Genomic DNA, 25,738 nt, shown 5'->3' on the forward strand with positions numbered 1-25,738 from the left:
TTTGACAATTGAACACATTTTTATTGAATTTTATTACATATTGAAATATATCTCTGCTATATCATACAAATGATGGCTTATATTTTAAAAGTAATGGCACATACAATAAATATTTTCTTAAAAGATTACTTGATACTCAACAAAGCTTGATAAAAAAAGTATTTAAAGTGTGAAAATATTGTAATGCATTATTTTATGTTTAATATATCTGATAATTACAATATTAAATTAACATTAATATTCTTTTTATTTTTGTACTATACATGAAAATGTACAGCTGGCAATGAACTTGATATGGAAAATACACAATATTGCTCTCCCCAGCTTAAAAGGTAATTAATAATAATAAATAATAATAATAATAATAATTGTATTTGTATGTATTTTATTATTATTTTTTTTTACTCTCAGTTTTGTTTAGCTAGCTCATCAAGCTTTGTGTTTATCCAGTAAGTATTTCTGTGTTGTTGTTGATTTTCGGTGTACTAAAGATTCATAACTAAGTTGCTCAGACTGTACATTTGAAACTGATAAACGTGACTAAAAGGAGTCCGTTATTGCCTCACAGTACAGTAGCTACAGGGTTCTTGTGGATTCAGTGGCTGCTGATGGGGAGTCACACACTCCTGACGTGTTTAAGTGCGTGAAGTGGTCTGGAAGTAATGTGGATTCAGTGCTGTGGCTTCTAGGTGGGCTTATTTGGTCCGATGGAAAGTTTCACAAGTTCAAGAAAAGCAGTTTTTCAGAAAGTGACTCATGTGAGTGTAGACGTGCTGATTGGACGAGCCGCCGAGACCGTGGTCTTCATCAGTGTACCACTGACAGAAAGACAGAACAGGTCATGAGTGAAATACACTTCAAATATTTGTGATTTATATATATATATATATATATATATATATATATATATATATATATATTAATACTTTTGGAGCTTTTATGGATTGTTGACATGTAGAATTCACGTCTTCCAGTGTGACATGCAAAAACCCTAATCATGCAAATTCTTTTATTAATGTTTATTAATTGTTTTACAATGCCATTGAGCTATTTTAATATAAAATGCTATTATAAAATAAAAGAGACCAAATTAAAATTTGTTATACTGCAGGACAATTTTAAAAGGCAAAAGGAAAAACACACACACACACAAACAAATAAATAAATATATATATATAAAACAAATGTAAAATAAATGCAAAACAAATTAAGAAACCTTTGTATATGTAATATTTTTAATATTTTTAATGTATATATCTATATATAATGTTTAGATTAATTAAATGCACACATAATTCTAATTTATTTTTTAATGTATGTATAATTCTATATTTTATCAATTAATATAAAATAATATGTAATATTATTATATTTTTATTACTATATTCATTATATATTATAATTAATTTCATTATAATGCAATTCTGCTGCTTTCTTACCATTGCATCAAAGTCCACTTGTTCATCCACGAGTGCTTTAGAGATCTGAGCAGCTTGTTGGAAGTGAACATTATCTGAAAACACCAATGAAAAACAGCATCTCATTGCATTGCAATGCATCTCATTTTTATTCTATATTTTAATATGAATTTATTTTCATTTACTCAAGTTTGCTCAGTTGCAGAGACAGGACGAGAGACAGAGATAGAGAGAGATGGGTCGTATCTCACCATCAGCGGTGCCGTGCACCAGGAGGTACTGGACCGATTTAAAGTTCCTGGCTCTTCCCGTCACTGTGGAAGTCTGCAAGAATCATAACATCCCATAAACCCTGAGTGACGCAGTGCTTGTGCTTTCCTCTCGTGAGTTATATTAGGACTGACTCACGCTTCTCTGTGACGTCACCATGAAGAAACCAATGAGTTTATCAAAAAAAAAAAGTTTAGAATTTCCAAACGCAACTTACATCGTAAAAGGCCTGGTTCTCCGTTGGCGTCAGCATGTACCTCTCAGTGTAAATAGAGTCTGGAGGAAATTACAGAACAACAGTCTTATCACATGACAGGAATGAACTTCAATGAGGGGAAAATGAAATATAAAACCAGAATCAGCGCTACGGATTACATAATCAGATTCCAAAAATAGAGCAGGTCATCTGTTTTTTTTTTAAGTGTTGGAGTCCCCTACAACAGGTTTAAATGCATCTAAGGTCAGAAAATTTTTAATTTTCTCAGAATATACATTTAATGATTTCGAAACGATTTGTTCGAAGAAGTTCTGAGCTTAAGGTCCGTAAACCCCTCACTTCCATAAACCTTCTCTGCTCTGATTGGTCAGCCGGCCAAGTCTGTTGTGATTGGTACAGAAGTTAGCGAGAGCTACCATTGACAAAGCATGCACCTTTGCGCAAAACAATAATATAGTGCTCCAATCCGTTCTTAAAATAATGACATAAAAAACATTTTGTTTAACACTCGCAGGCGAATCGTGCCCACAGCTAAAGTTTAGCTGCTAAACTGTAAACACTTAACAAAACAATAATGGTGGATACTTTAGCCGAATGCTAACGTGACTAACTGATGAAACAATACAGTTTGTAAACCAAAATATGTCTTCATTCTTTATTATTAAACGAAGTAATTAGAACAATGACTATCTACATTAATTGACACATTTTTAGGAAATAGTGGGTTCACAGCGAATTATAAGAACTATTTCTTATAGGCTTTTTATTTCTTATAAGGTTTGGGAGCTGTGTTGGGGTCCCCCTCGGTAGAAATCGTAGAAGTGTTTGTGGGTACGCGGGCAGGTGGGATTATGCAAATGTGTTACCTAGTGACGTAGACTGGTAACAGGCAAAAGGTAAAAGGCGGTTCTGAGTCGAATCTTTCCTTTATCATTCACTTTTTTGATTAACAACTTTGCAGACTGTTTGCATTGAAGGATCGCTACGTTACAAACTGCAAAACAGATATTTTTCGAAAACCCATATGACCTGCTCTTCAAGTACTTGTAATTAGATTACATTTGAAAATTCTAGATTACAGTTACGTTTTTATGGATTACATGATTACGTATTCGTTCAATGGCATTACATTTTTCAGAATTTATTGATTTCACAATATCGATAACAGAATGAAATACATTTTCTTTGTTTTAATCAGTATGATAGACAATAATCACATTCAAGTCTATGTGACAAACAAGCTAAACCAAAAGTAATCTAAAAGGAATTTAAAAATTGTCAGACTACATTACCTAATATCTGTATTCCAGATTATGTTACTAACCATAGTTTTCATTGTGTAATTTGTTATCAGTAACGGATCACAATTATACATATACATACCATAATACTCCCATTTAGAGACCGGAGCGACGGCCATTCCGCATTTAAAAACTCCACTTCCGGCTCCCAAAACCATTGAAGTGACGTAACCGCCATAAGACTGCATCACAAACACAGTTACTTTTACAGTGGCTCAAAAAATTGTATTTGGACTTAAAATGCATGAATATCTTTCTTTGCACCAAATAACAAAATATAAAAGTCAAGGTCAATATTTTAAAGACAGATAAAACAATCACTTTGCAACCAAGACAACTCTTAAAATGAAGTTTGTCAGATTCATGATATCAGAACAAAGATTTCTGGTAATTAAACTTACCCAGCCCCAGATGGCAACCCTGTTTTTGTCTATGAAGCCCATGTCAATAAAACGTCTAAAAATGAAGAAAAAATATATAATTGTCATTTCTAATAAATTAAATGCAAATGTCAATTGTATGCTATGTAACATGATTGAACCAATTGTTATAGTTCAATTATGAGTGAATTATTGCTAGAATACTGCACTTCACTACAATTTTTTTAGTGTAGGTGGTTTCTAAGGTCTTTGAGGTGGTTGCTAGGGCATTGCTAGGTTGACAGGATGTCACTAGATGGTTTCCAGGATGTCGGGGGTTGATGCTAGGGCATTGGCAAGTTGCTAGGGTGTCGCTAGGTGGTTTCCAGGGTGTTCTGGGTCATTGCTAAGTGCTTTCTGAAGTGTCCTAGGTGGTTGCTAGAGTATTGCTAAGTAATTTCCAAGGTGTTCTGGGTGGATGCTAGGTGTATAGGGTGATTTGGGTGATCATTAGGGGTGTTGCTAGATGGTTTCCACAGTATTCTGAATGGTTTCTAGGATGTTTCTAAGTGGTTTCCAGGGGGTTGTAGATGGTCACTAGGGCTAGTATGACTATTATGTTGCAAAGTGGTTTCTGAGGTATTGTAGGTGGTTGCTAGGGCATTGATAAATGGTTTCCAGGGTGTTCTGGGTGGTTGCTAGGTTGTTGCAAGGGTGATTTGGGTGGTCACTAGAGTGTTGCTACAGATTGTAGCTTCCAGAGCGTTCTGGCTGGTTACTAGGTCATTGCTAGTGTGAGTTGGGTGGTCACTAGAGCGTGGCTACAGACTGTAGTTTCTAGAGCATTCTGGCTGGTTGCTAGGTTGTTGCTAGGGTGATTTCGGTGGTCACTAGAGCTTTGCTACAGATTGTAGCTTCTAGAGCGTTCTGGCTGGTTGCTAGGTCGTTACTAGGGTGATTTCAGTGGTCACTAGAGCATTGTTAGGTGGAATCCAGACTGTTCTGGGTGGTTACTAGTATGTTGAGAAGTGGTTTCTAGGTGGTTGCCAGGTTGTTTCCAGGATGATTTGAGTGGTTGCTAAGGCATTGCTATGTGAATTGCCAGGGTGTTTTGGGTGGTTGCTAGGGTGTTGCTAGGTACTTTTCATTGTATTCTGGGTGGTTTCCTACTGGATCAAGTCAACAGAGTTTAGATATGGATCCTTTATTGTCTATGAGATTTTTTCACCATTTTAACATCCAACATTTGAAAAATTGTCAGTCTGATTGCTTAGTAAAGTAACAGCTCACCTCTCCTCAACAAAACACATGTTTTGAGGAATTATTCATGTCTGCAGCACAAAAATATCAATACATATTCATTTTAGAGCAGTGTGGACACCTATTTGTACCTAACGGCTGTTATCTGATCCTCAACTTCGTATGTGCCGAGTCGTTTGTAGAGGGCATGCATAATTTTGTCTCCTTGGTAACCACTTCCTCTCCCATCAAAGCTGGCCACGATCACATTCTCTGTGCTGGCCAAGTATGTGGACCATCCCACCCTAAACCGGAAATCTGACTTCTGACTGCAGGGGCCTGCGTATCTACAGGATATGAAAGAATCAACTGTAGTGGCCATCAAACCCAGATCAGAGCTCAAAATCAGACCACAAAATGTGTAGCTAGCTTACACGTCAATAAGCAGAGGATATTTTTTGGATTTGTCGAATTTGGGAGGCAGAATCATCTGGTACCAGAGGTCTGAGGGAAAAAACCCACACAAGATTAGGATTCAAAACAAACACATTTTCTGGGTTATCTGATCTGATTCTCTGCTCTCCTGCAGAGTCAGCCTTACCAAACTCTCCGATCTTCAGCGTGCCATGTGTAACTGATGGCATGGCGATTTCCTGCAGAGTACTTTCCAAATCCTTGTTGTCTTCAAGAATTCTCACCTCTAAAAAAAACAATTCGAGAAATTCTGTAAGTTAGTACCAGGAATATAACTGATACTGAACTGAACTGCACTGATTTTGAGATTCTGGCCAAAGCTGATAATTGACAGATAACAAATAAATTATATAAAAAAGTATGCTATTTAATTATAACAACTTTTTCGTAATTAATTAATACATTTAAACTCATTGTAATACGTGAATACAGAGAAACTCAATCTGATATGCACTCTCAAAGGGTTTAGATTTGTAATCGTCAGACCAAAATGGTAGAAATTATTAGAATGTAGAAATTTTATAGAATTTAGAAGGAGTATATATATATATATATATATATAATAGTTTGTAGAATATAGTATTATTTTTATAGAATATAGAATTTTTTATGAATTCTATAAATGTGATTACAATTACTGCAACAAATTTAAAGTTTCTACATACACGTATTCCAATATTTATTGTATATTTTTACTGTATAATACATACATATGATAATACATAATACATATCATTTAATATTATAATTCTATTACTCATGAGCACTTTCTATCAAAATCTCCTCAACACAATGGAAACAAGCCGCAACACAATTAAATTAGCACAACACAACAGAAACAAGTCCCAACACAACAGAAGCAAGCTACAACACAACAAAATTAGTCCTATGCATTGTGTTGTGGAGATTTCATTGTGTTGTGCACTACTGGGCCACTGTATATATTACTTATATTACAAAATAATAAGAGAAAATTTACAAAGTAATAAGTGAATGAATAAATATTGTTTTTATTTTATTTTTGTAGAGGACATGGGAAGTGGTGGGGATGTAATGAAAAAAGTTCAGTAAATGGGATTTGAACACATTTAGCACAAATGCTAACTGCTAATCTGTGCGCTAACTGCTAATGGCAGCGGTTTTAATTAATTTAATGCTTAGCCGTACCTGTTCCATCTCTGCTGTTTCTCAGTGTATGCAGAGGCAGTCCAGGCCCTTCAGAAACAAACAAATAAAAGGAGTTGGGTACATTTAATTGACTTTTTGTGTGCTTTATGTACTTTGCATATAAAGAAGTTCTAGAAAAATTAATATACATGACGTACCAGAACAGCTCATGAGGTAGTAGGTTCCTTTAGTGCTAAACAGGGCAGAATTATATTTGCACCGGTCCGCATTGAGGGTACAGGTCAGACACTCACGCTCCGAATGAGCATCACCATTTATGGTGATTCTGACAAAAAACAAAAAAAAAACACAATTTATTACATTTTTCAACTATGAAAATATCTGATTGATTACAGCTTGCGACACTCACTTGTAAACGTTCCTTTGGCCCGGACTCGCATTGTGTTCATTACTCACATAGTATCTGTCACAAACAGAGAAAAAAAGTTGAAAAAAGAATCTCGGACACTCAGTGACAGAAGTTTCTAGCAAATTAACTTACATAGCATCGTTTGTGACCTTAAGGATGCTAGTGACCTCCCAATTTCCTGTTGTCAGGAACGACTTTACTGTCTATAGGAAACAATATCGAACAATATGAAAAACTATGCAGAACACATGCAACACTGTGTTTCTACTTCAATTTGAAGTTTATATTTGCTGAATGCAAAAATAAAACAGGTTACTAAAAATGGCTCAATTTGCCATTTTAGCCTAAAAAAATGAATAAATATAAAAAAAAAAAAAAAAAAGAAATTCCAACATCTAAACATTTTAATAAAATTGAAAATATTATAAGTGTAAATATTCAATACATATACAGTCATGGCCAAAAATATCGGCACCTTTGCAATTCTGTCAGAAAATGCAACACTTCTCTCAGAAAATTGTTCCAATTGCAAATGTTTTGGTACTCACATGTTTTTTTTTTTTTGTTTGCACTGCAACAACACAAAAAATAGAGAAGAAAAGTCAAACTTAATAACTTAATAAAATTTCACAATTTTGAACTCAAAAATGGCTACAAGTCCATCTCCAGAGATCTACAGCCCATGGCACTGTAGCTAACCTCCCTGGACGTGGACAGAAGAGCAAAATTAATGAAAAATTACAATGAAGGATTGTTCGAATGGTGCATAAAGAACCCCGATTAACTTCCAAACAAATTCAAGCTGATCTGCAGACACAGGGTACAACAGTGTCAGCTCGCACTATCCGTCGCCATCTGAATTAAAAGGGACGCTATGGTAGGAGACCATGCTTCTGCTTCTGGCATTGGATGCTTTGACTGTGTGAACGGTATCATGAAATCTGATGATTACCAAAGAATTTTGGGGCACAACGTAGTGGCCAGTGTCTGAAAGCCACATCTCCACCAGAGGTCATGGGTCTTTCCAGCAGGACAATGACCCGAAACACACTTCAAAAAGCACTCAGAAATGGTTACAAACAAAGCGCTGGAGAGTTTTGAAATGGCCAGCAATGAGTCTAGATCTGAATCCCATAGAACACCTGTGGAGAGATCTCAAAACAGCAGTCGGTAGAAGGCATCCTTCAAATCTGAATGAACTGGAGCAGTTTGGAAAAGAAGAGTGGTCCAAAATTCCAGTAGAGAGGTGTAAGAAACTCATTCACGGTTACAGGAAGCGACTGATTTCAGGTATTTTTTCCAAAGGGGGTGCTACCAAATATTAAGTCAAGGGTGCCAATAATTTTGTCCAGTGCATTTTTGGGTTTTGTGTGGAATTGTATCAGATTTGACTTTTCTTCTCTGTTTTTTTGTGTTGTTCCAATGCAAACAAAAAAAATAAACATGTGAGAACCAAAACATTTGCAACTGCAACAATTTCCTGAGAGAAGGGTTGCATTTTCTGACAGAATTGCAAGGGTGCCGATATTTTTGGCCATGACTGTACATACTAATGCAATAACAAAACCTTAAATATGAGTTTAAATATACATTTTAAATAGTACAAAATTGTATTAAATTATGTTTTTATAGTTTGTAAACTCACTGGACTGAAATAAACGAGATGCTTAAATTGCTTCTCATCACTCATAATGTAATAACAATTGCTGCCATTCGGCCGAAAGACAGGTTCATCAGGAGAAAACTACAAAAACAGGGCAAACAAACCAACAAACAGACATATTAGCTTGACTCAACATTGCAATAAACATCAACTGATAATTTCATCATCATCAAATAATTCATACTCGGCCAACCCAGCCCGTGCTGCTTGTGATAACCTGGCTCTGTTGAAAAAAAAAAAAAACATGAGAAAAAAGATTCGCGATTGGATAAAGATTGTGCTACAGTCGATTCAGTGACTCTATGATAGTCCAAGAAGTTAGATGTACCAGTGAACTTTCATTCCAAGCATTGCCGCTGAAGTCATACGTCTTCAAAACAACATAGTTCTGCGTTCTCTTCTGCCACTGCACTGCAAGTCGCTCATCTGACGCCCATGTAACAGTACTCAGGTAGTGCTCTCTGTGATAAAACACATTGTTTTAGGTCAAATTACTGAAGAACTTGCTGGAGAACACATGCGAACACCAAAACTCCTTACCCTGCACCAACATCACTGGGAACCAGGACTTCATTGGTCGTGTTTGTGTTTGTGTCAAAGACAAAGAGTTTCACAGTTGGGTTTGGGGTTCCAGCCTTGGAAACAAGCGAATGGGAGCATCAAAAATGTGTGTTATATATAAATAAGTCACCCAAAAATGAAAATTTGCTGAAAATTTACTCACCCTCAAGCCATCGAAGATGAGTTTGTTTCTTCATGAGAACAGATTTGGAGAAATTTAGCATTACATCACTTGCTCTCCAATGGATCCGCTGCAGTGAATGGGTGCCGTCAGAATTAGAGTGCAAACAGCTGATTAAAACTTCCACAAGTAATCAACAATAGGGCTGTGCAAATAATTGAATGCGATGATCATGTGCATCTAGTCACTAAAGCTGGTTCTGTGATTAGTAGTTAATCTCCTTCACGTGCGTTCAGATGGAGCGGCATTTACTACACATTTACATTTACATTTAGTCATTTTGCAGACGCTTTTATCCAAAGCGACTTACAATTTGGGGAACACATGAAGCGATTCATCTTGAAAAGGCAATTCGACAAAGGAAGTGCTTGTAACACCAAGTCTCAGGCATTGTTTAAATAAGTACAAGCTAGCAAGGGAAGGAATAAGTAAGGAGAAAGATTTTTTTTTTTTTTTATGTGTAGGTTGAAGTCAAGTAGTGTCGAAAGAGATGAGTTTTCAGCTGTTGCTTGAAGATTGACAGGGATCCAGTACTCCGAATATGGGTGGGAAGATCATTCCACCAGCCAGGAATGGTGAACGAGAATGTTCTGGAGAGTGATTTTGAGCCTCTTTGTGATGGTACCACGAGGCGTCGCTCACTAGCAGATCTCAGATTTCTGGAGGGGATGTAGATTCTTAATAGTGAGTGCATGTAGGCGGGTGCTGAGCCTGTGGTTGTTCTATGAGCAAGCATCAGTGTCTTGAACTTGATGCGAGCTGCGATTGGTAGCCAATGCAATGAGATAAAGAGAGGTGTAACATGGGCTCTTTTGGGTTCCTTGAAGACCAGTCGTGCCGCCGCATTCTGAATCATTTGTAGAGGTTTGACTGTGTTTGATGGAAGTCCAGCCAGAAGAGCATTGCAGTAGTCCAGCCTAGAAATGACAAGGGCCTGGACAAGAAGTTGTGCAGCATGCTCCGTCAGAAAGGGCCTGATCTTTCTGATGTTGTGTAGTGCAAACCTGCAAGATCGAGCAGTCTTTGCAATGTGGTCTTTGAAGGTCAGCTGGTCATCAAAGACAGAGCCGTAGTTCACCGACAAGCTACGCAATATCGTGTTCATATTCGCAGGTGAATCGCATTCGATTGTTTGCACAGCCCTAATCACAGCATCAACAAGTAATCAACATGACTCCAGTCCATCAATTAACCTCTTGTCAAGCAAAAATATTTGTTTGTGATAAACAAATCCATCAAAACTTTTTTTTTTTCTAACTTCAAACTGTTTCCAGCTAAAATACGAGTACTCATTCGGTAATACTGCTTTCTTCAGGGAAAAAATCGTGAATCAGGAGAGAAATATGCACAGATCAATCACCGTTTACAATCCAAACCAATTCTAAACAAATATCTTGGTAGATTTTGATGTGAGAGGACAACAGGAGATGGGCTTTTTCACTGCATGAAGCATTATTTTAGCCAGAAGCGACTGTTTAAAGTTAAAATGCCTTAATGATGCCTTAACTTTTCACTTCACAAGATGTGATGGACTGGACTGGAATCATGTTGTGGATTGTTGCTGTTTTTATCTGCTGTTTGGACTCTCATTCTGACGGCACCTATTCATTACAGAGGATCCATTGGTGACCAAGTGATGTAATGCTAAATTACTATAAACTTGTTCCGCTGAAGAATCAAATTCATCTACTGTACATTTTGGGTGGCCTGAGGGTAAATTTTCAGCAAATTTTAAATTCTGGCAAACTATTTCTTTAACATCACACTTTGCTTTTAAAAAAAATCTTTTTACCTTGGGGTATGGTGTTAAGACCGTTTCTGGATATTGGCCTTCTCCGTACAATGTATACTCAATGTTGTGGACTCCTGAGTCATTAAATTTGGCGTACGCCACAAACCTCCCATTTGGTGACCACCACAGAGCAAAGTTGGTGGAGAACATCTCCTCTGCAGAGAAAACAGGCACACAAGATCACTAGCTTTTTTGGATCATTTTTGGCGAACTATTCCTTTAAGTCTTCAAAAGGTAAAAGACCTCTGTTATGAATGGTGAACATCCATCAGCTTCATTGAATATGTATCTCTTACCCTCGTACACCCAGTCAGGAATGCCGTTGAGGATCAGGTTGTGGGCTCCATCGGTAGTGACCTGCCTGAATGCAGAGGTGGGAGTTTCCTTCACATAGACGTTGTTTTGCCACACAAAAGCCTGCAGGGATTTGAAAAGAATATCATTAAACATTTTTGTTGGGTGGGAATATGTGTGCAAAGAATTTGGAGTTTTGGAAGACAAGCAGTTTTGTAGCAGCTACTTTGAAGCTAGCTTGTCCTGTTACTCCCTTGACTGCTACACGCTACTATCCAAAAGTAGCTTTAAAACACTGAAGATGGTGGAGAAAAAAGCCGAGTCATTCCATGTCAACTCAACCAGACATTCTTCAGACATTCCTCTTTAAAAGAAAAAAAGTATCATATTTTTGCAAACTGACCCACATTTGGTTTTTGACCACTGAAAACATACATTTTAACAATTTACTTTTGGAGCCATATTGAAATTCCAATATATCTGGAACTAAACCGTATAGGCCCTTAAAAATGAAGATGATAAAAGGAAAGTTTGTTAAGACCCAATATCTAAAAGGGCATTAAGATATCTTTAATACTTCTTGAGTTACAGGCATGCAAACTTTGGAGAAAAAAACTTGAAAAGTGCTGTCTCCCCATTTTTGAATGGTCACCATCGACACACAGTGCAACAAAGATTGCTAAAGTGAACAGATTTTACTAACAGACCTACTAATCTCTGTGTAAAAATAACATTATGATGCTGCTATCTTTCTGAAGTTATTTTTACCCCCCTTATCATCACGATACATATCTGTCTTTCTCCAGACAAAATATCAGCAAAATTTTGAGCCGGGGAAGTTTTTGAAATTTGGTTGATTTAACACACCCAGCTGCATGTTTTGTAAGAAACAAATCCATCATTAAGACATTTTTTTCACGTTAAACCATTGCTTCCAGCTAAAATATGAGTCCATAATCCATAATATCTCTTTCTCCAGTGAAAAACTAATCTTGTTTGAAACAGGAGAGAAACATGCACAGATTAAGCACAGTTTTTACAAGTGAAAACAATCCAAAACAGTTCTAAACAAATAAGTTGATGGATTTTGATGTGAGAGGTCAACAAGGAATGGATTTTTCACTAAAAAAAGCAATATTATGGATTATGAACTCGTATTTTAGCCAGCATTTTGTCATGCTACAACACTAATTGCTGGATAAATTAGCTTGCTACTGGAAAAGCTACAGCCCTCAACATTTAATATATCTTTTGAACATATAACTAATAACACTAGCAAATACCGTATTTATAAATCACAGTATTTAACAAATTATTTATTTAATTCAAGTTATTTAACAAAAAGAAGCTGTGTGCGCAAATATCTCTTTCATGCTATTGCGCTACTTGCTGGAAAAATTAGCTTGTTGTTGCAAAAGCTACACTATTTTAAAAAAAACATAGCTTGGCTACTGCCAAGCTATTGAAAAATTTAGTCAAGTTAGAAGCATTGCTTCTTTTAGTTAGTTACAAATAGAAAAGCTATGTGATTAAACAATTTTGTCATGATACAACTTATTGTAAAAATTAGCTTTTTTGGAAAAGCTACACTTTCTTTTATTTAGCTACCTCTAGTATGTAATATATCTTTTATAACAAACAACTATAGACTTGTAAACCCCAGTATGTATTGATCTATCCCAATATTTAAAAAAAGGAAGCTGTGTGAGCAAATTGTCACGAGTTTGTTGGAGAAATTAGCATATTACCTAAAAAAGCTACATTGTTTTCAAAAACAGCTTAGCCACTGTCACACTACAAAAAAAAAGTAGTAACACTTTTGTCAAACTACTGCTATTTGTTGAAAAAAAATAGTTACTGTTAAAGTTACACTGTTTTAATTATTGTCAAAAATGTAGTTAACCCGAGTTATATAGTTAGCTACCCTCAAAACTGTTTAAAAGCACATATTAACACATGTAGTGAACCAAGTTCCAGACAGAAAGAGTAAATAATGGCATGGCAAAAACAAGTTAAATGACGGGAAGGTTTTATGACACGTACGTGACACTACAACTGTGAACTGATGATACTCACCAGTTTGTGGCCGGTTGGCGACCATGCTAGGTACTGGATTTCATGTGGGATATCTGTATTTATAAAATCCCTGAAATAAACAGCAAGTTAGTCATCTTAAATGATTACAGAGTGATCATTAATCACAGTTAGGACATAGCATAGCAGTTTGTTAGCATAAACAGCTAGCTAGCTTTATAGACTGTAAAAACACTAGTAAACAAACCTTTTTTCCAGGTCGTAGATGGAATATGATGCAGTGTAGGAGTGTCTCCATAGCTGGAGAAGAAAGTCAACATTAAACTTCTGGACACCAATAGCAGATGATAAATGATTAATTACCCATCAAAGCGTTTCGTTGAATACCTTGGTGTAGTTGCTCAGGAAACAGACGTATTTTCGATCGGCTGACACCATGTAATCAAAAGCTGCTACACGGTACTGGTAACATCAAAGAAAGACAACCGTTGTAAGTTCAAGGAATCGATACAAACGTGTATTTACATTTAAGCCATTTAACAGATGCTCTTATCAGACTTTTAAACATCTAAGAACAGAGATTTGCACATGGCTTGATTCTAATAGACCATTTTAGAATTTCTGAAGAAACAAAAGTGGTGCTTTCTTGTGCCAAACTGGTTTTTAGTACATTGTTATGTGGTTGCTAAGGTATTCTAGGTAGTTGCTAGGCAATTGATTATTGGACCAACTATAAAAAAGACTCAACCCACATCTTTCGATGTAAATTTCTGGGACTTTTCACTCGCTTTATCGCTTAGGGACCAATTCTCACTATTAACTAGTTGCTTATTAACATCCCTATCACTAGCATACTGGCTGTTTATTAGCACTAATAAAGCACATTTTAATGTGTTATTCTGCATAACCATATTTTAGATACCTTAACAACGACCTACTATCTATTAATGAGCAGAAAATTTATACAGAGTTTAGTGAGACAAAGTCATCGTTAAAAGTTAGTTAATGGTGAGAATTGGTCCCCAAACTAACAAAAATCACTTAGAGGTGTCATGGTTCACATGCCAAGTAGGCCTATGTGACATTTCAAAACACCACTTCCTATTCAGAAAAGGGAAGATGAGGCAAACACTCTTACAAATATCTGCTGATTCACTAATTCACTTCCATTTCCAGTGTTTGCGTTGATCAGATGCAATGAACCTTCTCCTGTCTTGTGAAGATATTCATCATCTGCAAGAAAAATAGTGCATAAAGGTAACAAATGGTTGATTTCATTATAAAACATGCGAATATCCACTTACAAAAGTTTACTTATGAAAATATCATGGTATTATCCTGTTTTTGGACTTGGTACTATAAGTAAATACCACAGAACATGAATATGCACTTAAAAACACCAAAAATACTATGGTAGAACCATATAAAATGGTACATGGCATATTTTAAAGTGCCATAGTGTTTCTATTTGATACCATTATTGTACTATGGTACAGCCACAGCATTAATTTCTATTTGGTTATATATATGCCGGTATATATATATATATATATATATATGTTTATTTGTAGGGGTTACTTATTTCATAGTACCTGAAACCCATCGCATGTTGTATGACTTGGTTCTTGCAGTTCCATTGAAGTAATCTTCTAAAGTAAAAGTCCTCTGGGATTCAGTTTTATCCTCTGATAGATAGATAGATAGATAGATAGATAGATAGATAGATAGAATTGATTTACTGAAACAAACTTTTTCAGTGTATGTGTTATATAATAAATTGTGCATTATAAAAGCAAAATCATTGTCCTGTACAAAGTTCAGATTGAGGGGAAGATAATGGCTCAGATAAGAGCTGCAGAGCGTTCCGTTCGGCGTCTAAAACACTGATGTAAGCAGTCCTGCAGCCAATTAACTGCGACAGCTTCCTAACTATAGCATTACATCAGTAAGTGAGACTTATAAATCCATAAAACATTTATAGTAATAGTTTGACATGTACAAGTTTACCATGAATCCACATAGAGCTGTCAATCAAAAATAGCTCTTGATTTCATGAAACATATTAAACGTATCCACACAAATGCGCATGGATTCATCCATAAACAATCACTTACCGTTGAGAAGAATGGCTGTGGGAACAGCTATCAACACAACGATCGCTACGATCCCAAATGCTGCCAGAACCCATTTTCCAACCCCCTAAAATATGTCAAGATCAACAATTAGATAAATCAACTTTAAATCATACACGCAAAGGACGCAGCACCTTGTGATACTCTCCAAATGCGCTTTTACGCACAACTCTCTAAAGTTAAAAACGTACTTTCACAAACTGTGAGCGAAATATTTGCACTATTTAGCACTTACTGACCATCTTAGAGTGAAATGCGAGGGTTTTGGTTCAGAATTCCTTTATTATCCAGCGCAATTCGGTTTCTCTGTTGCGCGCTGACGCTCTCGACAGTCGAATAGAGCAGGAGTGTTAAATATTACCTCAACTTTGCGTGTTAAGGGAACAATAAAGTGGTGACAGATTAAAGTTCGCACTCCTTTAAAACGCGCTATCTTAGTCAGCGATACAGTAATTTCTCTGTAATGCAAAGCTACTAATGAAGCTGAGCGTGGTGTTTTCTGCATAAAGGAAAGTTTTGCATGTAGTAATGGATCAGTGTACTCAAATATTCACGTAAAACGGATCATTTTTCATTTGCATTATCAAATGCTCTATATTTGTCCTATTACTTGAGCCATGTGAAGATGATTCGTCAGAAGCGTGCGTTACATAGGGTGGATTAGTGTAATGTGGGACACTGACTAATGTGGGACACCTAAGCTTCAGTGCATTTATCTCTTCTTTTACAACATTCAAGTGAACATGCTTGGCGTTGAATTCAAGCAGGGGTGTCAAGTTATTGAAATCACTTGATTTGACAGAAATGTGGCCATGAAAATCATCAAACAGGAAGTACCTCTTGCAAAGTTTACTGAAATGACCAACACCAACACCTTCACCTAAGGACGACAGAAAACGGTTAGTATCCCTGTTGAAAAAAACAGCATTGGTTAGGTAGGTTTTGAAGCTTGGATGCTGGTTTGAGCTGGTTTAAGTTGGTCATGAGTTGGTTTAAGCTGGTCCGACCAGTTTAGGACCAGCACATGACCAGCTAAGGACCAGCTTAAACCAGCTAAGGACCATCTTAAACCAGCTAAGGACCATCTTAAACCAGCTAAGGACCATCTTAAACCGGATAAGGACCAGCTTAAACCAGCTAAGGACCATCTTAAAGCAGCTAAGGACCAGCTTAAACCAGTTTAGGACCACCTTAAACCAGCTTAGGACCAGCTTAAACCAGCTAAGGACCAGCTTAAACCAGCTAAGGACCATCTTAAAGCAGCTAAGGACCAGCTTAAACCAGCTAAGGACCATCTTAAACCAGCTAAGGACCATCTTAAACCGGTTTAGGACCAGCTTAAACCAGCTAAGGACCAGCTTAAAGCAGCTAAGGACCATCTTAAACCAGCTCAAACCAGCATCCATGCTTCAAAACTTACCTAACCAGCATATGCTGTTTTTTTCAACAGGGATATCAATCTATTAATTCATGAATCAAATCTTTACAAGACAGGCCACATTTTACATTCTGTTATAGGCTATAATAAATACTGTTTTAATGAAAATATGAAGCTTTAGCACTATGTATTAGCGATAAAGGCAAAAAGCAAACATTTCACACAGTATTAGTCCAGAATGGAATACATGAGGCATTAAATTTTTCTAAACTAAGAAATAGTGTCATTTTCTCCATATGAATCATATGCAAGCTTGCAGCATTCCCTCGCACATACTGTAATGGCCTGTTTTCTGACATCCTTACAGCAGGCCCGATATTGCCTCTCAGACCATAAAATTTATGATGGTCATTGATAAAGCAAATAATAAATAATGTGAGGTGACATAGGCGCACTTCCTTGAGTTGTTTTAAAGGAGATGAAGCGTGTGTTTGGCTTTAGCATACTGGTGTCCACACACTCTATTATGAAAACAAATTCCCTGATTTAAGTTGATACAAGTACTACATCAAAAACATTTTAACATAACTTAATTAAGTCTTTAAAACCTATTCTAAATCTCATAGGCCATTTGGGGAATTAGATATTGCATATGTTTCTACTTTTTATAAACAATTTGATTAAGTCAGAATGGATTTCATCCCACATTAGACATTCATTCCCAAATATTATGATTCAGGAGGGTGAACCTCTCTTTCTGGCTTAAAGCATTATGTGTTGCATTGATTTTCCATTCTTCAATCGTTTCTGTTTTGTTTGAAAGAGTGAGAGAGGGTATTTATTTATTTTGGTGTCTAAGCATATGCCTCCTTTGGGTGTGGTGTTCAATGCTATTTCATAACTGTGGATTGCAGTCGTGCACTGTGTAGTTGTGGTTTGTCGAGAGTCAATGAATGTTTACGGTGTTGCCCCTTCATTTAAAGCCACAGAGGAAAGAACAGCTGTTGGACAACTAGCCTGAGGGAGCTGCAGGCAAATTCAATGAAAAGACTTTCCTGGCGGTTCTTAGTATCTAAAGAGCACCTTTGTAATTTAAAACTGTACTTTATGTAAAGTATATTAATACAGAAAGACTTAAAGTGCATTCAAGGCACACTGTAAAAAAATTTGAGAATCTCCCACAAAATAAGTTGAGCAAACTCAAAAATCAGCTTTTTTTTACAGTGCATAAACTGTCTGAGGAAAACTAATTAAAGACAATTTCTAGGCCAATGTTTGGCCATTTTGTGAAAATGTTTTGTGCATAACAACATAGTAGCGATGAATGATTCGCTTACGATTTTTTGAACCGATTCTTCAACAGAAATGATTCACATCGACTGAATTTTAGTTATGTTCTTAATGTCACCATTAACAAAGTAAGGATACCCGACACAATCTCATGACAATTTGTAACTATTTTACCTTTTGGCGAATTGGTGGCTAATTCGTATGAATTCATACAATCTGCTACGCCCACTGACAGTTTAGGGGTGGAGCTTGATGTTTTTTTCTAAAAAGCAGTTTTCGTACGAATCACGAATTTATACGAAATTGACGACTTGTACAAAAGTGTGGCATTTTATCGTTACATGGGGTTAGAAAACCTGCTGCATTTATCGTCAATCAAATTACTAAATCAAAATGTATGTTTTCATATGAATCACATCGTACGAATTTATACTAAATCATCACCTTGTTAAATAGTGACGTTTTATCATGACATTAGGTTGGAAAACCTGCTGCATTTTATTGTCAAATTATTAAATCAAATTTTGTGAATTATTATAAAAAATATATTTATTTATATTACTATTATTTATTATTACATATAATTTATTATATTTTATGAAGGGTTGAAATCAAACCGACTGTAACCGACCCTATTCCGTAAGGACTCAAGATAATATAACAGAAGATAGCATGATAACTAAGGGCTTTTTCCACTGTCAAGGGCTGTAAAATGCAACAGATTAGATGATTCACAAAAGATTTTTATCATATAGGAGTGAAAGGTCACATTCATGCATTCAAGACAGGCGTTTACTGTAATTACGGTGCTAATTTTGCAATAAGTGATTCACAATATCAGGATGACTTTCGGTTTTGACCAATCAGGGCAAAGTGCTCTGATGTCACTGTCGCTTGAGAACGGCTCCTGCAATAAAGGGGCTGAAAAGACGTGACGTCACAGAAAACAATAAAAGGCCATGTGTGCTGTCTTTAGCCTGTTCACAACTGATTTTAAAATTTGTTTGCGCAATTAAACTGCGAATTAAAAGCGAATTACGACGTTTTACAAAATATTTCAAATTTGCGACTTAAAAAGCCTGAAGGAAACTTCAAAGGGTGTTTTTTTCCATATCGGCGGATCTTCAGAAATCATTTAACAGCAGACAACAAGGGTTTAAAAGCCTGTTAAAAGCTCAACAAATATCATAGTGTCTTCTTTATTGACTGTGCTCAGGTGGAACTATCAGTCTCATCTGCCACAAAGCGGACTTCCTCTGCAAACAAATTCACACACACTCGCTTAAATTCGATATGGCCTAATGCAGCATGGGCTGCAGCGCATTAAAACATCCTTTTTTTGTGTCGCTTTTAACAGGAGATGTGCTTTAACGACATTCTAGCGGCATCAGGGACGATGCCACGCTGCTTCATGACGCGTTTGGTGCAGTAATGACTTGTTTATCAAGAAAAACACATCATTATTCTGTGACACAATAATGAATCACAGCACTTACGAGTCTCCAAGTGCGCAGTAATATGTCGGAAACATAAAAGATACCTGCAAATATATGCTATCCTCAAATGAAAAACTTCTCAAATTATTCATTGGTTTGAAATATCACAGCGCCTAAACACTGGAAGAGTCTTTGCTGGAGTTTTTGATTGGCTTGACAGGATGTGGGCTATCTGCTATAAAACTGGAGACATGTTTATCCAAGATAAGGGTCATTTTGATGATAAGTATCTGGGGTTTAATGCATCAAAAGCGTAGCTAACATAAATCCGGGTTTGGCCTTCTACCTCCTAAAATGTCAAAACAAATTACTCTGAAGAGTTCACATGTTCACAAACATTATTTTTAAGCCTAACATCTTTTAACAACTATACATATACATACACACACAAACGCACACAATAATAATTATTGTTGTTGTTTTCTTATATTTTCATATAATAATAATAATAATAATAATATATTGGTTTGTATATATAATACAAAACTATTTTTTATTTTATATTATTATTATAACTATGACATTTAAAAACAATTTTAGGTTATATTATTAGAATTGATATTTTCTGACAACAAGTAGTAGTGGTAGTAATAATGACTTTTAATTATATTAACTATAATAATAGATATATTTTGGATTGTATATAAACAAGAACAATGATTTATATTTAAAGAATCATTTTAAGCAATATTATAATTAGAATGATTAATAATTCATATTTTGATTATATAAGAAAACATTACAATAGTTAATAATAATAATAACAACATTTTAATTATATTAATATTATTATTATTATTACTACTATTGTTAAATAATAATGTATTAATTATATTAATAAATATTTTGGATTGTTTATAGAAATCAACAATTGTTAATAATACTAATAATAGTAGTAACGATTATAATTATGCATCTCATTTGCAATCCAAGAACTCGCTTTTAAAAAAACAAAAAAAGTGAAAATAAAATGAAAAGAGATGCTGAAGGCAAAACAGGTGCCTATTTTTAGCACAAGGCCAGATTATTATTACACTCCTGTCTAGCAGCGCCACCTGCTGCCCAATCAGTGAAGCCAAACAAAACATAAACATTTTGGTCTTTTTCATTATGGTCATTTAATCATCTTCGATATTTTTTATAAAGATTAAAATGCTTTGAATTACAAACAGGAACCTCCACCCAAAGTTTCCTCCATACCAGCCCTTATAGTTCAGTGTTGGTTGTGTTTTTCACGGCTCTGTAAATGTGAATGTCCCTTTGAGAGTCATAATAGACCTCTTGCACAGAGAACCTCTGGCGTAGCTCCATCAGGAACCTCTCGTCTCGCTCGTAACGAATGCGACAGGACAACAACACCAGCGTGTTCTCCGAGCTCAGGTGTTCAAGAGTCTGCAGGAGGGCAGGAAACGTCTCCTCCAGGTAAACAATGTCGGCTCCCAGGATCAAATCAAAGCTGCCTGTGGGATACAGATGTAGATTCTCACCCCAGGTAAGTTCGGATACCTGTACCGCCCCCTGCTGGCCGGGAGGAATGTTTTCACGCACATTGGCAGTCAGAAATTCCAGTGCAGGCTCTCGGTCTGTAATTGTCACATTGGCTCCTGCAAGAAAGGAGTATTACTGACTAAAATAATTATGAAAAAAAAAAAAGAAAGAAATTTTCATGCAAAGTATTAATTCTTACCAAGCAGAGCAGCTACAATGCCCACCAAACCTGTGCCGGCTCCAAGCTCAATAACTCTCTTTCCTTTCAGATCCACCTTTCCCATTTCCAGGAACATGCAGAGCACCACCGCCTGGAAAATAAACAGGGATCAACTATTAATTTATTATGACTGGAAAAAGTTCAGAAGGTGGGATTCGAACCTGCAACCTTTCTTTTACCAGTCCAGATTTTTCCCCACTAAGTGTAGATGATGAAACTGAACTTACGGCGTCCCAGACCACAGCAGCGACACCCAATCGGTTCCAGTCCTGGCTGAGTCTGATCTTGTGATTGGCCAGATTAAATTCAGCTGAAGACTGGTGAAGTTTTGACAGCGCAGGAAGTAGATTCTCATCATAGGGCACCAAAGCCATCTTGAGCTGTTAAAATGCCTGAAAAGACAGCAACATATTTTGTTGATTTACGTTCAATACTTTAATCATGAAATAAAAGTTCTATAAAATAATTATAGAAAGTAATTATAAAATGAAAGTCATGATATCTTTTTTGGCATGTTGTAGTAGGCATGTACATTAGGGATGGCTGACGCGAAACTGACGTTTCGACACAGTGTCGAGATCCCGAAGCTCAGATGTTTCGAAGCACTGCTCCGAAGCAGGATTCAAACACCCATGTCACGTGACTAAGACGATCGAAGCATCAGGGCGTGTCACAAGTGTTTCGAGATTTGGCATACCTGCCGAATCTGCGTTTGATTGACAGGGTCGGGAACAAATCACACAATCGCACATCTGTTTGAACTCCCACAAAGTATAAAAGTGGAGTTAACACATCTTCACTTCGTGGGTTTTTGTGAGAGGATTTTACTTATTCACAAAGAGTTCATTCAGACGTCAGACTGATGTTTCAACACATTGCAAGAACAGAACAATAAAAACACACATTTTAATTGTTTTTTATAATTTTGTCAAGATAACTGCGTCACCCAGGATTCGAACCCAAGGTGACAACATTCCAGTCGAGCACACTAACCACTCCCCCAAATCACTTGGTGGATCGATTAACACAACGCACGTTATAGACGGTTTCAACTGCAACAACATAAACAAACATTACTGCGCATGCGCGCTTTTGTGGCCCTAACTTAACTTCCGGTAGACATCCAAATACAATCAGTAACAACAGCTAAGTCCCTCTAGAGTAGATTATGTTTTGATAACAAGCAAAATATGTTTGCTGCGTAAATCAGACGGACTGAGATGCAGCGATAACTACTTGGACGGACTTTTAAAAAATGCAAATTCATTCTCTGCCAGCAGGGGGCGCTTTAAAGCGGGAGAACTAGAGGTTTCCCCGGAAACGGCTGTTGGGCTGTACGTTACACAAAGCAGCGCTGAGTTTACAAACGCTGCTTTATCAGGCATATAACTTGCTAGATTAAATGAAAATGACATCGAACAGTTTCTAAAGACAGTTGTCCTTCAGAAATACAGTGATATAAAAACACCCGCGCCTCGTTTGGATTTTTAAACGTGCATTACGTGCTCATGTTTATTCAACGAAGCAAGAAAATCGGTCAGTTTTGATATTGTGGCGGGTCGCCACAAATAAAGAAATGTATGGGAAACACATCCCACAGCACAACAACCTGAGCCCAACTTCATTACTCATCACTTTAACTGTGTTTGTAGCCGGCGCTACTAACAAGACCGATAAACAAACACAGACCGGAAGTTAACTTCGGTCCAGGCGCGTGCGCCCGATGAAACCGTCTATAAATCGTCAATTCGCTTAACTGTTTCCTTGTTGACGCTGTTTCAGAGCAATACCTGAAAATGACCGCTAGGTGTCACCGTAGAGACGGGTGTCGAAATGTTCCGAAGCCTCGACACATTTGCTTCGACTGCTTCAGTGTTTCACGAAGCCTCGCTCTGCCCACCACTAATGTACATACCTATTTGTAAATCCACCGAGTTAACAGTTCCTTATTCTGTAACGTTTTAAAGTAATTTGCTTGCATAACAAAGAAGAATGAGAAAACTTAAAGAAAAATCCGATACAGACTGTTAGTAAACAAGAGAGACTCCAGCATGGTCCATTCATCAGCGATCTGTCGTTCGTCTGTTTTTACTTCCGTCAGTCGTGACTCACCTGCGCCATCTGATGTTTAGGCGTGTAACTGCTTGTAGCGCGGTGACGTCAGGTATGTACGTCACGTATATGTTTACCGCGCATGCGCAAAGTGACGTATGGTATGTTACAGAGTTTATTCTGTAATATCTGTGTAGTATTTTATTTACAATTTATTAACATTCTGTTGCACTTTACTTCACTGTGTATATTGTAATATTACCCTTTAACGGCACCTTATATATTTCTTATGAGGCTAGTCAACATTACAAAAGATAACATCAGTCGTCAGCTCTAGTGGAGCAGATGGTAAAACGTGTGGTTTTCACATTTTGAGGCGATCGACGCAGGTTCGAATCCGCCTTTAGCAAAGTTTTTTCTCCCTTTTCAAATTTCAAATCAAATCAAAAAAGCATTTATTTTCAATACAAATTAAGGAAATAATCAAAAAGTTGTGAGGGAGGGCTTTATTGTCCCAGTAAGGTGATATCCATTTAATAATTTGAATTAAAATTATAATTTACACTCAATAAGTTATTATTGCATACTGTTTTATAATGTACTACAATACTGAGGTACAGGTAATTACCACTGTTTGCAATAAGCAGTTTAAATAGCAGAAAATCCTGCTATCACTTAGTACAAATAGCTGCTGCCTTTCTTATTTTAATCTGTCCTCTGTCATGGTTCTTGTTTATTTATTTATTTTGTATAATTTTGGACATTTTTCTTTTGCTTTGGCAATTCTGCATGTGAAATATTTAAGCCAATAAAGTAGTTTTAAATTCAATTGACAACATACAGTATATTTTCAGTGTCTGCATCCCATTTTATGCATGGTGCCTCCAAAAAACCAAACTGATAACAGTGATCTTTTTTTAAAATTATTATTTCAAAGAACAAAACAGAAAATATAATTGTATATACAAATATAGATTAAGACTATAGACTATAAACATGACACATGATAAAGAAAAAAAAATTGCATCTACTCATTCTGAAATTAATCAACCGAGCAGTAGCCCTCAAATTCTTTGAATGAATAAAACCCACACAGGACTCCCCTCCTGTCATTCCTGTAGGCACTGGGTCAGTGAATACGGCACCCGGCACTCCTGTCTGTATTGTGCAGAAAATCATTTTGAGGAAAGGCAAAAGAGCCATAAAAGGAAAATATTTTAAATGTATTTTTAAATATTATAGGATGGTGTTAGAAAAAGAGTGTTGTTTGCTTTGTCTATAAAGTACCTAAGAGATTTAATTTATAATCAGCATTAACCAACTAAATTAAGAAAGTTTGTCAAGTCAAAATTTAGGTTGGCTTGGCTTGAGAAAGCATAGCCTGAAACAATTTGAAAGTTTTAGTTGAGGGCAATACAGTCTATCAGGAAAAAAAAAAAAAAAAACAGATAGTTGAGATGAGACAGACAGAAAGATGAGAAGAGAGACAGACACTCAAATACTTTTTACAGTATTCACTGCATGTTAAGGAGTTAAAGAACTATCTGTCTAGACACATGAAGTGGGCCTCTTCTCTGAATTGCGTCTCACTGATAATGTCCCTAAAAAGTCATATGAACATGAAGGTAAATTTAAGAGGTAACACTTTACAATAAGGTGTCATTGGTTAACACTAGTTAATGTATTAATTAACATGAACCAGTGGGGATTTCTTTATAGACTCCCTATAATGTCAAAAAATTAATGGTCAAATATGTACTCTTGTGTTAACATTTTATTGACTAAAAATGCGTTAGAACACGTTCATCTCGAAGACGAGTTCGTTCAGAATCAGCTACATACAGCAGGTCGGACTCGAGTTCCTTCTCATACACTCCCGTAGCTTCAGTGTATTTCTCTGTTGAAGCCTAGCGTTCATTGACTTCAATGGAGCTGCTTTGAACAGTTTTTTTCAGTGCTTCCAAACTAGACGGTCATTGGATAAATGCTGCGATTATGTCCCGCCCCCGGACGCTCAGCGAGTGGGCGTGTCTGGACTCCGGGCTTCTGCGTGATGATTGGAGGGTCTGCATCTCCGTTTGATTGACAGCGATTTTGTACTATAAAAAGTCGCTGACGCTGAAGCTATTGGAGCTCAGTCCCATCGCGGCTTTGCACTTGGTTCTTATCAATCATTATATATATTTTTTTATTCATTTATAATGTTATGTTTTAATATACATGCTGCTAACTCGGAAATTTCAAGATATGCGAGCAAAAAATGCTCCTGACACTTAGGCAATATGACACGAGCAAGAGAGCTGTTTTTGTTTCGTTTGTTCGAATCCAAATCCGCGTGTCTT

At 36.5% G+C, this 25,738-nt stretch overlaps 3 protein-coding genes across 6 annotated transcripts in view; 1 reads left to right on the forward strand and 2 right to left on the reverse strand.

Annotated features, from left to right (window-relative positions):
• On the reverse strand, window positions 1–16,370 carry dpp4 (dipeptidyl-peptidase 4). Of its 2 annotated transcripts, none has more exons than XM_058760818.1 (26): window positions 16,310–16,370; window positions 15,455–15,539; window positions 14,933–15,025; window positions 14,479–14,573; window positions 13,728–13,802; window positions 13,588–13,640; window positions 13,383–13,452; window positions 11,309–11,429; window positions 11,013–11,167; window positions 9,019–9,113; window positions 8,807–8,939; window positions 8,663–8,701; window positions 8,461–8,559; window positions 6,948–7,018; window positions 6,816–6,869; window positions 6,604–6,731; window positions 6,446–6,493; window positions 5,406–5,504; window positions 5,239–5,308; window positions 4,957–5,151; window positions 3,608–3,662; window positions 3,289–3,388; window positions 1,906–1,964; window positions 1,670–1,742; window positions 1,440–1,513; window positions 1–818 (listed from the first exon to the last, which is right to left on the reverse strand). In XM_058760818.1, the coding sequence occupies exons 3-26, from the start codon at window positions 14,946–14,948 to the stop codon at window positions 726–728; spliced, it is 2,070 nt and encodes a 689-aa protein (XP_058616801.1). In that variant the 5' UTR covers window positions 14,949–15,025; window positions 15,455–15,539; window positions 16,310–16,370; the 3' UTR covers window positions 1–725. The 2 variants fall into 2 exon arrangements, with proteins under 2 accessions (XP_058616801.1, XP_058616800.1); XM_058760817.1 differs by lacking the exon at window positions 16,310–16,370 and adding an exon at window positions 15,712–16,241.
• LOC131530505 (SLAM family member 5-like) overlaps window positions 14,528–25,738 on the forward strand; it is a 14,758-nt gene continuing 3,547 nt past the window's right edge. The window contains exon 1 of one of the 2 annotated variants that reach the window (XM_058760824.1): window positions 14,528–14,597. Coding sequence is in view for 1 of the 2 variants with exons in the window: in XM_058760823.1 (XP_058616806.1) it covers window positions 21,471–21,492 (22 nt within the window). In the remaining variant the exon portion in view is untranslated. Of the gene's footprint in view, window positions 14,598–21,358; window positions 21,493–25,738 lie in introns of those variants that run through there. The other variant, XM_058760823.1, reaches the window with a different exon arrangement.
• Window positions 20,716–23,503, reverse strand: mettl21a (methyltransferase 21A, HSPA lysine). Of its 2 annotated transcripts, none has more exons than XM_058760829.1 (4): window positions 23,135–23,273; window positions 21,572–21,736; window positions 21,324–21,435; window positions 20,716–21,240 (listed from the first exon to the last, which is right to left on the reverse strand). In XM_058760829.1, exons 2-4 carry the CDS (start codon window positions 21,716–21,718, stop codon window positions 20,843–20,845), a joined length of 657 nt encoding a protein of 218 aa, XP_058616812.1. In that variant the 5' UTR covers window positions 21,719–21,736; window positions 23,135–23,273; the 3' UTR covers window positions 20,716–20,842. The 2 variants fall into 2 exon arrangements, with proteins under 2 accessions (XP_058616812.1, XP_058616811.1); XM_058760828.1 differs by lacking the exon at window positions 23,135–23,273 and adding an exon at window positions 23,370–23,503 and having other exon boundaries at window positions 20,717–21,240.

This window comes from Onychostoma macrolepis, chromosome 22 (assembly GCF_012432095.1).
Source record: "Onychostoma macrolepis isolate SWU-2019 chromosome 22, ASM1243209v1, whole genome shotgun sequence".
NCBI classification, from domain to species: Eukaryota; Metazoa; Chordata; class Actinopteri; order Cypriniformes; family Cyprinidae; genus Onychostoma; species Onychostoma macrolepis.

What these genes read in the sequence shown, in the direction of transcription:
- dpp4 (XM_058760817.1), bottom strand. An exon ending in CTACCTCATGAGCTGTTCTG is followed by an intron (nt 6,494 to 6,603) that starts GTACGTCATGTA and finishes TTGTTTCTGAAG; the next exon opens with GGCCTGGACTGCCTCTGCAT. An exon ending in GGTGCACGGCACCGCTGATG is followed by an intron (nt 1,514 to 1,669) that starts GTGAGATACGAC and finishes TGGTGTTTTCAG; the next exon opens with ATAATGTTCACTTCCAACAA.
- mettl21a (XM_058760829.1), bottom strand. Translation starts at nt 21,718, where the DNA reads ATGGCTTTGGTGCCCTATGATGAGAATCTACTTCCTGCGCTGTCAAAA. An exon ending in CTGCTGTGGTCTGGGACGCC is followed by an intron (nt 21,436 to 21,571) that starts GTAAGTTCAGTT and finishes TTTATTTTCCAG; the next exon opens with GCGGTGGTGCTCTGCATGTT. An exon ending in CATTGTAGCTGCTCTGCTTG is followed by an intron (nt 21,241 to 21,323) that starts GTAAGAATTAAT and finishes CCTTTCTTGCAG; the next exon opens with GAGCCAATGTGACAATTACA.